This window comes from Stenella coeruleoalba (assembly GCF_951394435.1).
Source record: "Stenella coeruleoalba genome assembly, chromosome: 8".
NCBI lineage: Eukaryota > Metazoa > Chordata > Mammalia > Artiodactyla > Delphinidae > Stenella > Stenella coeruleoalba.
Window position 1 is genome coordinate 12,403,850 of NC_137154.1, and position 15,339 is coordinate 12,419,188.

The 15,339-nt window shown below is 45.1% G+C and overlaps 1 protein-coding gene across 2 annotated transcripts in view; it reads right to left on the reverse strand.

Moving 5' to 3' along the window:
* The window catches only part of PTPRJ (protein tyrosine phosphatase receptor type J), a gene marked incomplete at its 5' end in the record, with an annotated part of 168,891 nt that overhangs the window by 40,618 nt on the left and 112,934 nt on the right, over nt 1–15,339 (reverse strand). Inside the window, 6 exons of one of the 2 annotated variants that reach the window (XM_079929164.1) lie at nt 1,440–1,691; nt 4,282–4,548; nt 7,526–7,753; nt 9,414–9,650; nt 12,488–12,670; nt 14,627–14,860. In XM_079929164.1, the coding sequence (XP_079785290.1) occupies nt 1,440–1,691; nt 4,282–4,548; nt 7,526–7,753; nt 9,414–9,650; nt 12,488–12,670; nt 14,627–14,860 (1,401 nt within the window). The remainder of the gene's footprint in view (nt 1–1,439; nt 1,692–4,281; nt 4,549–7,525; nt 7,754–9,413; nt 9,651–12,487; nt 12,671–14,626; nt 14,861–15,339) is intronic. The other variant, XM_079929165.1, reaches the window with a different exon arrangement.

Below are 15,339 nucleotides of genomic sequence, written 5' to 3' on the forward strand. Positions count from 1 at the left end.
CCAAAAGTTACAAGCAGCTCATGCAGCTCAGTATCAAAAAAACACACAACCCAATCCAAAAATGGGCAGAAGACCTGAATAGACATTTCTCCAAAGAAGATATACAGATTGCCAACAAACACACGAAAGAATGCTCAACATCATTAATCTTTAGAAAAATGCAAATCAAAACTACAGTGAGATATCACCTCACACCAGTCAGAATGGCCATCATCAAAAAATCTACAAACAATAATTGCTGGAGAGGGTGTGGAGAAAAGGGAACCCTCTTGCACTGTTGCTGGGAATGTAAATTGATACAGCCACTATGGAGAACAGTATGGAGGTTCCTTAAAAAACTAAAAATGGAACTACCATATGATCCAGCAATCCCACTACTGGGCATATACCCTGAGAAAACCATAATTCAAGAAGAGTCAGGTACCAAAATGTTCATTGCAGCTCTATGTACAATAGCCAGGACATGGAAGCAACCTAAATGTCCATTGACAGATGAATGGATAAAGAAGATGTGGCACGTATATACAATGGAATATTACTCATCCATAAAAAGAAACAAAATTGAGTTATTTGTAGTGAGGTGGATAGACCTAGTGTCTGTCATACAGAGTGAAGTAAGTCAGAAAGAGAAAAACAAATACCGTATGCTAACACATATATATGAAATCTAAAAAAAAAAAAAAAAAATGGTCATGAAGAACCTAGGGGCAAGATGGGAACAACGACACAGACCTACAGAGAATGGACTTGAGGATACGGGGTGGGGGAAGGGTAACCTGGGACAAAGTGAGAGAGTGGCATGGACATATATACCCTACCAAACGTAAAACAGATAGCTAGTGGGAAACAGCCACATAGCACAGGGAGATCAGCTCAGTGCTTTGTGACCATCTAGAGGGGTGGGATAGGGAGGGTGGGAGGGAGGGAGACACAAGAGGGAAGAGATATGGGGACATATGTATAACTGATTCACTTTGTTATAAAGCAAAAATTAACACACCATTGTAAAGCAATTATACTCCAATGAAGATGTTTAATAAAGAAAAAAAAATTACCCTGCAGAAATATTCATGCTAATAGGGAAGAATAGTCATAATAAACTCGAAATGAAAAAAAGCAGATAACACATGTACAGGATTTTAATATTTGTTAAAATATATATACACATACACACCTTTCTATACCTTAAAATTCTAAAACATCACGCATCAAAAGCTATTAGTTATTATCTTTGGTTGTTGGTTTACATGTGATTTTTCTTTTTGCTTGTCTGTATTTTATATAATGAATATGCATTGCTGTCATTATAAACTTGTTAAAAAGTTTTTCTTAGATAATTAAAAGAAAAGCAATATTTGGAAAATTTGACATTTATAAATTATACTGATTTCCCTTAAGAAACATGACTGTTTCTCAGAAAATACAACCTATTTGCTTACCAGTTGTACCGTAAACTGTTTGGGAATCCCCTTTAGTCCCATCTGGTCCTTGTGGAAATATGTCAAAACGATACTCGGTTCCAGGGGATAAGTCACCAATGACAATACTTTGTTCGGTGGTTGTTTGATTTACTCCAACTTCATCCCGTGTGATATGTATCTCAAAGGAATTAGAGTCATTGCTATTCCATGCTAAGCCAATTTCCCTTGTGCTGACACTTGTCACTCGAAAGTCAGAAACTGGACAGGGGGCTGTGGGTAGAAAGTAAATGACTAGATTAAGAATCTATTTCTCCAGAAGACAAGGGTGACTGAACCTCACAAAATATTTACAATGAGATTAAACGTACACTTGGGACACCCAACCTCTCTTTTTCTCTTTTTTGTATTATCACCTACAACACAAGCCCCTCAGAAACTCATGTTTCTAACCAACAAGAGAACACTTGGCCACAGGAGTGCAGAAACTGGTGTTTAAGTTGTACAAAGTCATTCAAAGGAAATGAGAAGAGGCGTAAATTCTCATGGGTCAAGGGCTCAGGCACTGGAGGACCTTGGCCACTGCTGGCTGCCTATGTTGTATACATTACTTAGCCTTCCAGAGTCTCTGTTTAAGGAAGTGCAGCAGAGGCTGCTGTTGACCCCCAAAATCCATTCCCCCCTCCGTTTTCCTTAATCATACACCCCCAGATTCGTAGCAGTGTACATGGCTATTGGAAAGAAAAACTACATTTCCCAGCCTCCCTTGCTACTAGGCTAAGTTCTGGCCAATGGGATGTGAGTATAAGGACCATATGGCTCCCAAGAAGCATCCTTAAAGGATGGAGCGTTACCTTTTATCCTTCCTCCTTCTTGTAACTGGAATGTGGATGTGATGCCTGCAGCTCAGGCTGCCTGGCTATAGGACCAACAATGTGGCAGTGGCTGCAGCTTCCTGATGCCAGGATGGCGGCTCAGTACATTCCTGGAGCCAACAACTACAGCCAGGGCTGCTGACAGTGACACAGTTGGGGACTCCCTGGATGGGGAGTTCTGCACCCTTAGGCTGGGAGTCATTTCTGGATCCCAGCCTAGAGCTGCACCCCACATGTTATGAGTTGAATTGTGTCCCCCCAAAATTCATATGTTGAAGTCCTAACCATCAGTACCTCAGAATCTGACTATATTTGGAGGTAGGATTTTTAAAGAGGTGATTAAGGTAAAATGAGGCCATTAAGGTGGGCCCTAATCCAATCCATTATGACTAGTATCCTTATTAGATTAGAGGGAACTATATTCAATATCCTGTGATAAACCATAATGGAAAAGAATATGAAAAAGAATATATTTATGTATAACTAAATCACTTTGCTGTACAGCAGAAATTAAACACAACATTGTAAATCAACTATACTTCAATAAAATTAAAAAAAAAGAGAGATTAGGACACAGACATGCACAGACCAAAGGAGAATCACATGAAGACACAGGGAGAAGCCGGCCATTACAAAGCCAGGAAGGGAGGTCTCAGAAGAAACCAAGCCTGAATCACCTGATCTCAGACTTCTTGCCTCCAGAACTGTGAGAGAGTCGATTTCTATTGTTTAAGCCTCCCAATCTGCCGTACTTTTATGGCAGTCCTAGCAAACTAACACACCAGCACTTCCAATGATTCTATAAACGCTCAGTTCCCAAGGTAAGATCCTCTTCAGCTTAACATAGCTCATGGTTTCTGTTTCTTGCAACTGAGCGGTAGCTAACCATCCCATCCTACCTAGCATTGGGCTTCTTCTATAATGAGAGAGAAATAAACTCCTGTCTTGGATACTTGGGGAATTTGTTACTCACAACGAACCTGATCCTAACTAATAGAGAGATTAAACAGTAAAAAAAAAAAGTAAAAGGTGAAGAAAAGAAAAGCAGATTTCATTTACTCCAAAGACCCAGTCAGAAGACGTTTGTAAGAATGCCTAAGGTGTGCTTCTTGGAAAGCAACAGACACTCGAATAAAGTATTCCGGTGGGATGAGCCCTGGATCCAGAGCCAGGCACCCCTGGGTCCAAGTCCCTGCCCTGCTGCTTACCAGCTCTGTGGTCTTGGGCAAACACTTCAGCTGTGCTGAGCTATAGTCTTTTCATCTGTAAGACAGGGATCCTAACACCTACTGTGAAGACCACTACAATACATGTAAAGCTCGTGGCGCAGTGCAATACCGATATTACTATATTATTACATTACTACTCTACTGGCACGCCATTATTGTTTTAATTATTGGACCGTCCTTGGAACAGAATGGTTTTTATCTGCTGCCTAACGTCTTGTCTTGAAGAGACAGCTGGATCAGAAGAAAGAAAAGACAAGACATAGCTGTGTCCTATTTCCTTATAACGTCAGCATCCAAAGGACAAAGGGACATGAATAACCAGGTTCTTTTTGTCTCCATGTATCAACTTGCTCCCTGTCGCTAGCACACTAGAATGGCTGTCACCAGCACAGGCTGGAGCTGAGACAGCCCAGCTGTCTGATCCCACCTCTGACACTCACAAGGTTTGACACCTGTCCATAGCATCTCTCTCGGCCTTGGCTTCCTCATCCATAAAATGCGGCCAGTGCCATGTCACAGATTTGTGAACATTAAATGAGACCGTGCAAGGAGAGCCCGTCACGCGATGCTGGGCGTGTGGGCAGGGTCAATCAGTGGTCACCGTCATAAGATCACACATCCTGAAGGTGGTAAGAGTCCCTGTGGACCCACAAGGTGAGCTGTGCTTTCCTCAAGGGCAGGAACACAATTTGTCTTGTATCTGCGCCTGGTGCATAGCAGGCAGGCAAGAAAGGTTAGCAAAGCAATGAGTGGACTCACGGGTGTACACCTGGAGAAAGCCTGGTATGCCCGCAGAACCGTTGTCAGGGAAAGGCCACACTGTGATGTTGTATAACGTGCTCGAGTTGAGTGGGGTGATGACGGCACGAGTCTCATGGACAGTGAGATTGAAGGGATCTGTCTCGCCAGCAACCTGTATCTTGTAGGTATAGACAGAAGATGGCTCATTCTCATTGATTTTCCAGGTCAGGGTCAAGCTTGTGGCACTGATGTTCACAACTTCGATGTCAAACACCTGACTGGAATCTGCAAAGACACAAGAGGAGTTAACAACCACCAGAATGGCCAAGGCAGACAGAAAGAGACAGAGAGAGGGAGAGATGCTGTCATCAAGGAACGTCATCTAATCTAAGAAACACTCTTAGCGATTCTTCCTTCCTACTCTACACCATTTAATGCAACATACCTGAGTGTAGGGCGGTCCCAGCAAAAGTCAGGCAGCATCTTCAGTGAAGAAAACAACCTGGCCAATCGCAACTGCATAGTTACTCTACGCTCTTCTTGTGAGCTGACGCTTAGAGATGCGACAGACTCCTCAAACAACAACATGGACTCTACACATGCCCCCCTAGGTGCTGGGTGACCCCAAAAGGTCTCAAGCATGCACCCATCCAAGAATGAACACTATACTCTACATGATCAAGTAAAGGTCACAGACTTCCACGTGAGGCAGGTCTGGGTTCCAAGGTCAGTTCTACTTGAACAGGCAGGTGGATCGTAGGAAAATCACCGAGCTCAGTTTCCTCATCTATAAAGTCAGGATAATAATCCTAACTCAACAAAAGGTAACACAAGAGTGCTAGTTATTCACCACTTGCCCACCCCACTGTCCCAATCCACCCTCTGTCCTTCTCCTGCCTGCTCTGTGCCCCGGGGAGGCTGAGCCCTGTACCTTGCATCACTGGGGCACAGGTTGGGGGTAGAGACTCTGCCAGGTGGCCTGGGACCAGGTTCCACCAGTGAGCGATAGGGGCACGCTACTGGGGGGCTGGAGGAGAAAGCAGCTGGGAGTCTTTCTCCTCACTGCCTCCTGCTCTAGGTCACCTGTTCTGACATAGCTGTGTCCTCCAGGGCCCCAGCCCTCGCTCGGCTCCAGAAACACCATCTCCTCCCCCTTACTCTTCAGCTTTGGACGTAATTTCCTATCATGACTAGTCTCAGGCGTCTCAACATCCTCTGATGGTGTCCTTAACTCCATTCCACCTAATTAGTCACTTGAAAAGTGCCTGGTACCACACATGTATGTGTATCTGTGTGTATGTGTGTGTGTGTGTACACATGAGTATACACACACATATACATACACACACAACATAGAGAGGGTTAAGGCTATAATATAATTATTATAGTAGTATATATTATATAATATTATTATTATTTATTAAGCACTAGGACAGTCAACACCAACCAGACTTTGTGTATATCCACATGACCAAAAGCCAAAAATGCAATCACTATTACTTTAATTCCACTCAAATCACTTTAAAAAGCAGAGAACCCCAGGTCCACACCAATCCACAGGCCGCTTTTAGCAGGATCAGGCAAAAAGGCCCTCCTCTGGATGGCTCTGCCCCGGGGTGTGTGGCTTGGTGAAAGACCCAGAGACGAGATTCCAGCCCCACTCACCTCCCTGCACAAGCATCTTGTATGTAGGACAGCCCCACCACTGTCAATGGCACCCCTGGAGGAGTCCCTTCCCCCCACTCCTCCCCCAGCCAAAAATTGCCCCCAGGTGTCCTATAGCACATCCTCCCAGCCCCTCCAAAAGAGAGAGCAGCTCTCAAGACACACATATACCATCTCTCTAGGAAATGAATCAACCCCTCCAGAATCATCAGAGTCCCTGAGACGTTACCTAGTCCCAGTGCCTCTCCACTTTCGTACCTCAGCGTCCATCATCTGCACTTTCACTCATGACGTTGCCTCAGCTGACACATCCTCCGCTTCCTCTCCATTTATCCAAATCCTATCCTCCCTTCAAAGAAAGTTCAGATCCTCCCTGTAGAAGAGGCCTTCCTTTGGGATTTAATATTAAAATCAGGCTCCAGCCTTCCCATGTCCACAGCACTTAGTGGGCAACTATAGTGCACAGTGACCATGGGCTGCCTGTGCAGCACCCAAGTCCCTCTTCCCCTTGTAGGAAGGAAGTGCCTATCACCCATGTGGAAGCTGGAGGGACAGCGGCTCCCTTCCCCAGCACAGCCATCTAGAAAGCAACAGGACACCGTCTCCACCCTAGGATCCTGAGAGACTGTCACCAGCTCCAGCATGGACCAGCCCCCTAGAGTTCCCTGGATGCTCGACTGTTTTCTGTCCTTGGTCCTCCAGCCTCCATCCTTACTCCCTCCATTCTATGGATCTATGACAGCCTTTCAGAACACATATATTTTGGGGGTTTGTTTGTTTGTTTGTTTTAATTTTTATTGGAGTATATCTGACTTACAAATATGATGGTGGTGTTAGCTTCTACTGTACAGAAAAGAGACTGTCATATATAGAATAGAGATATCGTTGGATAAGATAACCCGAGTCGGTCTGTGTTGCCTGCAAGCAAGCCCCCAACAGCTGCAAGGCTACAGCATTTGTTCCTGAACCCACAGAGCCTGACCGTGTGCTTTCCCATATATGTTTGCCTTGATTCCCCATCTATACTGCAATTCCCTGAGGGCAGGAACCATTCTTTACCCCCTCATCAGCACCAATCCAAAAAGTCTCTAAAACTGTTCAATTTACAGAGTGGCAGTGCGGACAAATCATAGGTAGAAAGAAGCAACGTGCATGTCAGCAAGTATCACAGGAAGGTCAGCATGCCTTCCAAGTTCAGGCCAAAAAAGGAAACTCATTTTCTTCTCTCAAGGGGAAAATACTTAACCAACATGGACAAAATGAATATCAAGTTACAAGAGAAAAACATGCCAGTTTGTCTCGTTGGCCAGCATGCAGAGCTATGAGAGAAAGAATGAGGTAGCCCGTAGCATCTGCACATGGTAGCTGTGCAAGGAAATGAGCCGCTACGCCGTAATGAGCTCAAGGAAAGGAGGGTCTTGGCCACAGAGTTAAGAAGAAACTCACTGGATCTGCTCTGTCCAAAACCTCTTCCAGAAAACTCTCTCCTGCAACAAAACTACTTATGAAGCAAGAGATAACTCGGAACCAGAATCACAGAAGACAAACGTTGTGCTAGAAAGCTCTGGCTGAAGCCACGTTACAAAATTCAACATACTCGTTTTAAACTCTGTGGCGCGGGGCTGTCCTTCGGCACCATTCGCTGCTCGAGGATAAACAGTGGCCTTGTACTGTGTGTCAGACTTTAACCCAAAAAGCAGCACTTCCGTGGTGTCTTGGGGCAGAGAAGGGTCAGAGAACGGGCGTGCAGGTTCAAGTCCATATTTGTACCCAGGGGCAGTGGGGCTCCCGGGTGGCTGCAGAAAGCGGTCTGTGTTGCTGGCATCTGTTTCAAACACAAAAGGCAAAGACATTACCTGCGACAGAAGTGCATCCCTGTCTTCCGTCAGCGCCGGTGCCCTCCCCACCGTAAGACGACACATCAGACAGTACCCACAGCTGGGACTCCACAAACACCTGTTCCCTTCCTCCCCCAGAGATACACATGCTCCTGAAAGGGCCCTGATTTGGGGGTTTGGTGAGGTTTTTTGCCTTTTCTTTTTTTTAATTGGGGTATAGTTGTTTTACAGTGTTGTGTTAGTTTCTGCTGTACTATAAAGTGAAACAGCTGTATGTATACACGCATCCCCTCCCTCTTGGGCCTCCCTCCCACGCCCCTCATCCCACCCATCTATGTCACCACAGAGCACGGAGCTGAGTCCTCTGCGCTATACAGCAGGTTCCCACTAGCTATGTGTTTTACACATGGTAGTGTATATATGTCAATCCCAATCTCCCAGTTCATCCCACCCCCTCTTCCCCTCCACCGTGGCCGCACGTTCGTTCTCTGTGAAAGGGTCCTGATTTGGGGCAGGTATTGCACTTTGCACTTTTAGCCCAGGTAGCACCGCAGATATCTGTGCTTCTCTCTCCAACTCAGCGATTTGCATCTCTTCCCAGCTTCCTTCAAGAAACCATCGTCTCCCACCCAACTCCAAACATGGATTTCCAGGACAGCCTCATGCTTCACACTTGGCTAAGCAGAGCCCACTCAAGGAATTCTTTCCCTGGACCAGTCCCCTGCTGAGAGAGGGTGAAACAAGCAGAACCGCTGAACCAGGGGAAAGCTGGTGAAAAGAAAGAAGCAGGAAAGAGAGACAAGAGTCACCTCCTCTCCTCCTTCAAGGCCTTGCTGCCCCTGGTGGGAAATACACACGAGCCAAGCAGTTGCTCTCTTAGTCTAAGCTATTTCGAGTCTGATTCTGTCACCTGTCATCAAGAATTCTGACACCTACTCTGTACATCTGTTTCCTTATGTGTAAAATGGGGATTGAGTACTTGTTCTCAATTCACAGGGTTACCCCTGAAAATTCTATGAAGTCTGCAAATGACTACTCCACTGTCAATGCAGAAGAACCTGCTAGATCTGCCTGATAAGCAGCCCTTTTCTCAATGGATGCGGTTAAGTTCCTCCGGCGGGCCCACTTGGGTTAACACATCTGTTGTCTATCCAACCGAAAGTCTGTTTGTTTGTTTGTTTGTTTTTGCGGTACGCAGGCCTCTCACTGTCGTGGCCTCTCCCGTTGCGGAGCACAGGCTCCGGACGCGCAGGCTCAGCGGCCATGGCTCACAGGCCCAGCCGCTCCGTGGTATGTGGGATCTTCCCGGACCGGGGCACGAACCCGCGTCCCCTGCATCGGCAGGCGGACTCTCAGCCACTGCGCCACCAGGGAAGCCCCCCAACCGAAAGTTTAAGAAGCTAAAGGGCCCAGCTACTTTCCTGGATGCCAGGCTCCAAAAAGTTTCAACACCCACTGTGCTGACCTGTAAAATAAGAACATTTTTCCCCTCCTTCCTCACACACTCGTGGAGGTCAAACTAAAATGTGGAGAAGACCTCTATAAATTCTAAACTCCGTACAAATTATAAGAACAATTTTTCTTAACTATAAGTTACTGAAAGTCAAAACCAGCAAGGCAGATCAGAAGCCCACTTTTGTAACTCACCTAAGCTATTTTCTGTAACCAGAGGGTCACTCTGTGACTTATTTGAAAGATACAGGGTGACGTGTTTTTGAACCCCTGGCTTCAGGTCTGAAATATTGAGTGCTAAGTTTTGAGTCGACTCCTGGCTTCCTTCAAGGAACATCCGGCAGGTGTCAGTGATGTTATCATTCTTCCAGGTAAGAGCAACGTGCGTCACACCCACGAAGACAACACGAAGACCAGAAACTGGATGAGGTTCTATTTTAAAAACACACAGTGGGCACTGATGGAATAAGATACTTGTAGTCACCTTTCATTAAGAATGACTGGGGACATTGATGTGTCAATGTGACCCACTCAAAATACTTCCATTATATCAGAGTCCAGTGCAGCTCCATCATTTCACAGCAGGGAGAAAACTTATCATTATGCAGAAAAAAAAGGAGAAAAGCATAAACCTTAAGGCCATAATTTTTTAGGAGCTGAACTGTTCTCCATGACAGTTAATTCCAACAGTGATCTGATACTCTTCTAAATTGCCCTTTTAAACAGCAGCATTTAGTATTTGTCTTAGATATCAGGAATAAGCATCAAAAAAAGTGATCATTTGCTACATCTAAAGGTCTCAATTCCAGATAATACAAATAATATTTCACAGTATCAAGACATTTCAACGAAGACCCTCTTCCCTGTATTCCAACCCCAAGGGAAATTTTCAGAACATTTCCAGTCTCTATTATCCCCCCTCCGTTCTTTCTATCACTTTATTTGACTGGTTGTGACATAACCAAACCATTTTGGCCAAGATGACATCCACTCCCTTCAATCTTGAGATAAGAACATGGACATTCAGAACAGCAGGGTGACTTGCTCAAGAATGCACACTACTTGTAGCATCAGGGAAACTAGAGCCCAGGGCTCCAGCTTTAAGCATATATTGATACAAGCACAGGCAGCACTGCAGACAGTTCCACAACCCTGCTTGAGGTGGCTGAACTCAAAGACACTGGCCTGGACGACTGCAAGGCACCATCCAGCTCTGAGGCGAGCTGGTCCATTCTGCAATTCTGTTCTTCACATCAAATGTTTCTGATGCAAAGATTTCTACATCGGGTCACACGTTTTTTGTAAAAAAGACACGTGCAGGGGCTTCCCTGGTGGCGCAGTGGTTGAGAGTCCGCCAGCCGATGCAGGGGACACGGGTTCGTGCCCCGGTCCGGGAAGATCCCACGTGCCGCGGAGCGGTTGGGCCCGTGAGCCATGGCCGCTGAGCCTGCGCGTCCGGAGCCTGTGCTCCGCAACGGGAGAGGCCACAGCAGTGAGAGGCCCGCGTACCGCAAAAAAAAAAAAAAAAAAGACACGCGCGACACAAATAAAGCAGCCATCTCAATGATCTGGGTAACTGTTATGAACACCATTGTACCACAGCGCTCTGGAATCAGGCTGCTGGGTTCCCACTACACGATGGCTCAATAACTCTGGGAGCTCAGAAGAAACTTAACTTCTCGGCATTACCATTTCTTCCACTGTAGCCCTCAGGGTTACTGTGAGGACACCCTGATGTATTAAGGACAGCTAAACACATGGTATGTGCTCAGTAAACAGGAGCTGATAAACACAGCCTTGACCTTGGGGGCTTTAAGGTGGAGTGAGGATCCTTGGTTCCTGGGCTGCGGGCTTCTGGCCACCTGTCCACCTCCCCTTTCCTATAGTCACCAATTCTGTATCACGTTGTCCCATCAGCATTTCTAAATTCTGTCTTCTTCTTCCTCCGTAATTCTCTTCTATCTCCTCTCTGCCCTCTCCTTCTTTTCCTCTCTCTCTCACAATACAGCAAATCTTTACTGTGGGTTTCTGTTTTCTCTAAAACTGTGCTGAGAACCTCCAGGAGGTTTTTGAAGGTACCTGTGACACTGCATCCCTGTAGCTCCTCTCTCTTCAGTTCTTTTTACTTACTGGGCATCTGGGCAAGATTTTATTTAAGGAAATAGTTTCCAGGCTTAAAAAAAAAAAAATGTTGAAAACCACTGGTTTAGCGTTGGCCTGCTCTGTGTGCAGAAGGCGCTGTGCCAGGCGGTCACTTCACACCATGGGCTCAGGAGGTCAGCTTTCCACAGCCTTCACCAGCCAATGAGAGCACACCCGACACAGGGTGTGATCAGAAAACCAACACAGGACCTCTTTTTTAAATTGTGTATTCTTCTCAGCTTAAAAAGAGCGTCTCATCTGTTTTTTATATTTTTGGTTCTTTTCAGCTTAAAAAAAAAAAAGCTAAATTTGCAGCTGTAACAGGTGGCTCAGGGTACTGACATCTAAACTAAAGAAAAATCTAAGCTTAATAGGAGTCCCTGGACTCTTATTTCATTTGAAGCACATACTCCTCTATAAAGTATATCAAACTTTCATGCCCAACAGAAGCTCCCAGGAATATAAGTATAGCATCAACTTCCCTGGGGAGATTAAAAGAAGCCTAGTAATTACCAACACCATCAAGACACATTTCTTTTTCTTTTTTTTTCAATTAATTAATTAATTAATTAATGGCTGTGTTGGGTCTTCGTTGCTGTGCGCAGGCTTTCTTTAGTTGCAGCAAGCGGGGGCTACTCTTCGTTGCGGTGTGTGAGCTTCAGTAGTTGTGGCTCACGGGCTCTAGAGCGCAGGCTCAGCAGTTGTGGCACACGGGCTTAGTTGCTCCGTGGCATGTGGGAACTTCCCAGACCAGGGCTCAAACCCGTGTCCCCTGCCTTCGCAGGCAGATTCTTAACCACCGCGCCACCAGGGAAGCCCAAGACACATTTCTAACAGGTCTCCGTTCCCAAGTCCTAGCAGAAAAGTAAGTATTAATCAATAATAATGAAAACAATTTTAAACCAAACAGTTGGAAGTAGCTAAAATATCCCAAAACACACAGGACCTTAATACTGAGTGATCCTGTCACCTGAACTCCCGGGCTAGAAACAATACAGAATCATTTCTCGTCTTCCACAGTTAATGAAAATCAATCTCTTTCCAGCAGGCAACTTGAATGGGCAAGGCTCTAGGATACAGGACAAGAAGGATGGTTCATGATCATTCCTGGGAGCTACTTGTCTTACCTAATGTGGTATCTCCTGAAGTCCCATCGCTTCCTGGACTTGAGTATGTGCTGTTACCACCTGTTTGATTTGCAAGACTCATCTGCCCATTTTCCATCGTACTCGTTACTCCAGCTGTGTCGTTTTTCCAGGTTAGGGTCACACTGGTTGGACTGATGGTAATGGCTTCTGTAGGACTGGGTTCTATTTTAATATTGTTTCCCAAAAAAAGGAAAGAAAAAAATTATATTTCGAAAAGAAATGTAAGAGTAGGGACTGCTCTGTATGTCTACTTTCCAGAAGTGAATTTTGCAACCATAGAATTTCATTTCTCTTTATTTGCCTCCTGGACTTCCCTCCAACAAAATACATTTAGATTCCCATATATACATGTATGCATGTGTGTTAGTGAAACAGAAGGCTGTAAAACAAAGATAAAAATAACAGAGGGTGGCCTTGTTGGCCATGACTTGAACATGGAGCTAAATCTGTACAGAAGCTGACATAAAAGAGACCTGTGACGCAAAATAAGTCTATCTCCTGATTCTCAGAAAACACTGCTTCTGGAGAGACATATACAGCGCAGAAGCATATGATAACTTTTTTTCCAGACCCAGATATTAGGAGGAAGCTCCACAGTTCTCTGGCCTAAAGATGGCATAGGACAGAATGGCATAAAGAGAAAAGAGCTGGTCTTGGAATCCAGACCTGGATGTAAGGCACTGCTCTGCCCCTTAGCTGTGTGACCTGGAATTAGTCCCTTAAAACATCGCAGTCTCAGGTTCCTCTGCTGACAGCTCTTAAACACAAAGGATTATTATTAAGGCACCCTGAAATCGTAAACAAAGTCATTGGACTTGGACATTCACAAATCAGGGCTCAGAGTCCAATCCCGCTGGCCACTAGCATGTGATTGTACTCGAAGTCATCTCACTGCTCTGAACCTCACTTCATCATCTGTCAAATTGTAGATGTACAGGATCTTAACACAATGGAAGCCATGATGGTGATTAACAGTAACTAAAACTTCAAATGGATGCATCCTAATTACAGTCTAGATGGAGGAGTAACGACTAGAAACAGAAGTGACCCTTATTGCATAGGCAATAAGGCCCTTCTCAAGGACCCAGGGCCTCATCCCAGAAGAATAAAGGTGGTACAGGTAACACCACTCCAGCATGCATGTGGCCTTCAAATGACAGCATGGAGAGTGTGCCTGACCTGGAACCTGGGAGATGCAAACATTAACCCAATCAAAGAAGAAGGGCAGGAGAGGAAACAAGAGAAAAGAAAAGGGACCAGCACAGAAGAATCTGGTGGCCCACAATTCAATAAACTTCATGCCAGAAAGCCCCTCAGACTTGAACCTCCTCTTTATAAAGTAACCAGTTCACAGCGTCAGAGTAGCACTTTGGCAGGTCATCATTGTGGTACCATTTGCAATCAGCAGTGATGATGGTGGTGAGGATAATGATAAAACAATAGGCACAGTCACAGCGTGAGGGCAGCAAGAAGAAGCAGCAGTCCTCTTCTGGGTGCTGGCTGGGTCCCAGGCACTGCGCCAGGGGCTGTGCACACATTTTCTCATTTATGCTTCACAATAACTTCCTGAAGAAGGCTATGGCGCCATTTTAAAGAAAGAGAAATACGTCAAGAACGAAATTTTGTTGATTCATACAGGGATTCTCTTTCTACAGGGAAAGATTTTTAAAAAGCAGGGGTTTTTTGTTTGTTTGTTTGTTTTTGCGCCGTACCACACGGCTTGCAGGACCTTAGTTCCCCAACCAGGGATTGAACCTGCACCCTCAGCAGTGAAAGCGTGGAGTCCTAACCACTGGACCACCAGGGAATTCCCTAGAAAAGGAAGTTCTTAACTTTCAATAGTTCAGCAAAGTACATCTTAAAATATCTTTTAAAACTATGTGTGTGTGTATATGTATGTATTTTTGGTAATAAAGAGGAAGAAACTGAGGTCTAAGAGGACCAAGGACTAGCCCCAGGTCATACAGTGAAACATAGACAGACCCAGGAAGCGAACCTGGGACCCTGATTCTCGGTCTGCGCTTTTAACCACTACGCCATCGCAGTACTGCTCAAACGTGAAGACACTGACATTCTCTAAAACCCACAATCCATCCCCAAAAGAAAAGCCTCACTCACGTATCTGCACTTCTTGGCAGCAGGTACTGGAGCCATTTGAAAAGGTGAAAAGATAGTGCATCCCAGGAACCAGCCCTGAAAATGAAGTCTTCCCATCACTGTCTGCTCGGAGAAACTGCTGACTCTGGCCACTCAAATCCGTTACGTTTATCACTGAAAAGTTTCCTGCTGCCTTGATAGATGATTGAATCTCACTGGCTGTAGATGTGAATTCAAGCAGATCGCAGCGGGAGCCTAGAACACAGGAAAGAAGAATGAAACACAAGCTAATAAAATGGCATCTCCCACCGTACACCAGCCATACAACAGACTTTTTTATTATAATTTTTAAAACGCATCATAGTTCCCTCATCTCCCTTTCCCCACTTTATAGTATCACCTCTACACACAGATGTTTTCTTCTCTTGCGCCAGTGATTCAAGCCTGCACAAGGAACCTTCCAGTTTACTTACCAAACTGATTAACAAGGAAGAAAAAGCAATTGTAGACCTCTTTCTATTGTTTGCACAGGCTTTGCATAATGACTGTTATTAACTGAGCTTTTCTTTGTTAGAAGGTTTCAGCAAGGTCTGCCCCCTTTGTATGGCACTGTGAGAGCATTCTAATTATTTTATCTCTATGGTTCACAGACTTTGAGGTTTTACCAACCAGGAAAAAAAAAATAGTCCTCGAATTTTGAGGACAGACAAAAGCTACCAGTTTTTATTTTTTCA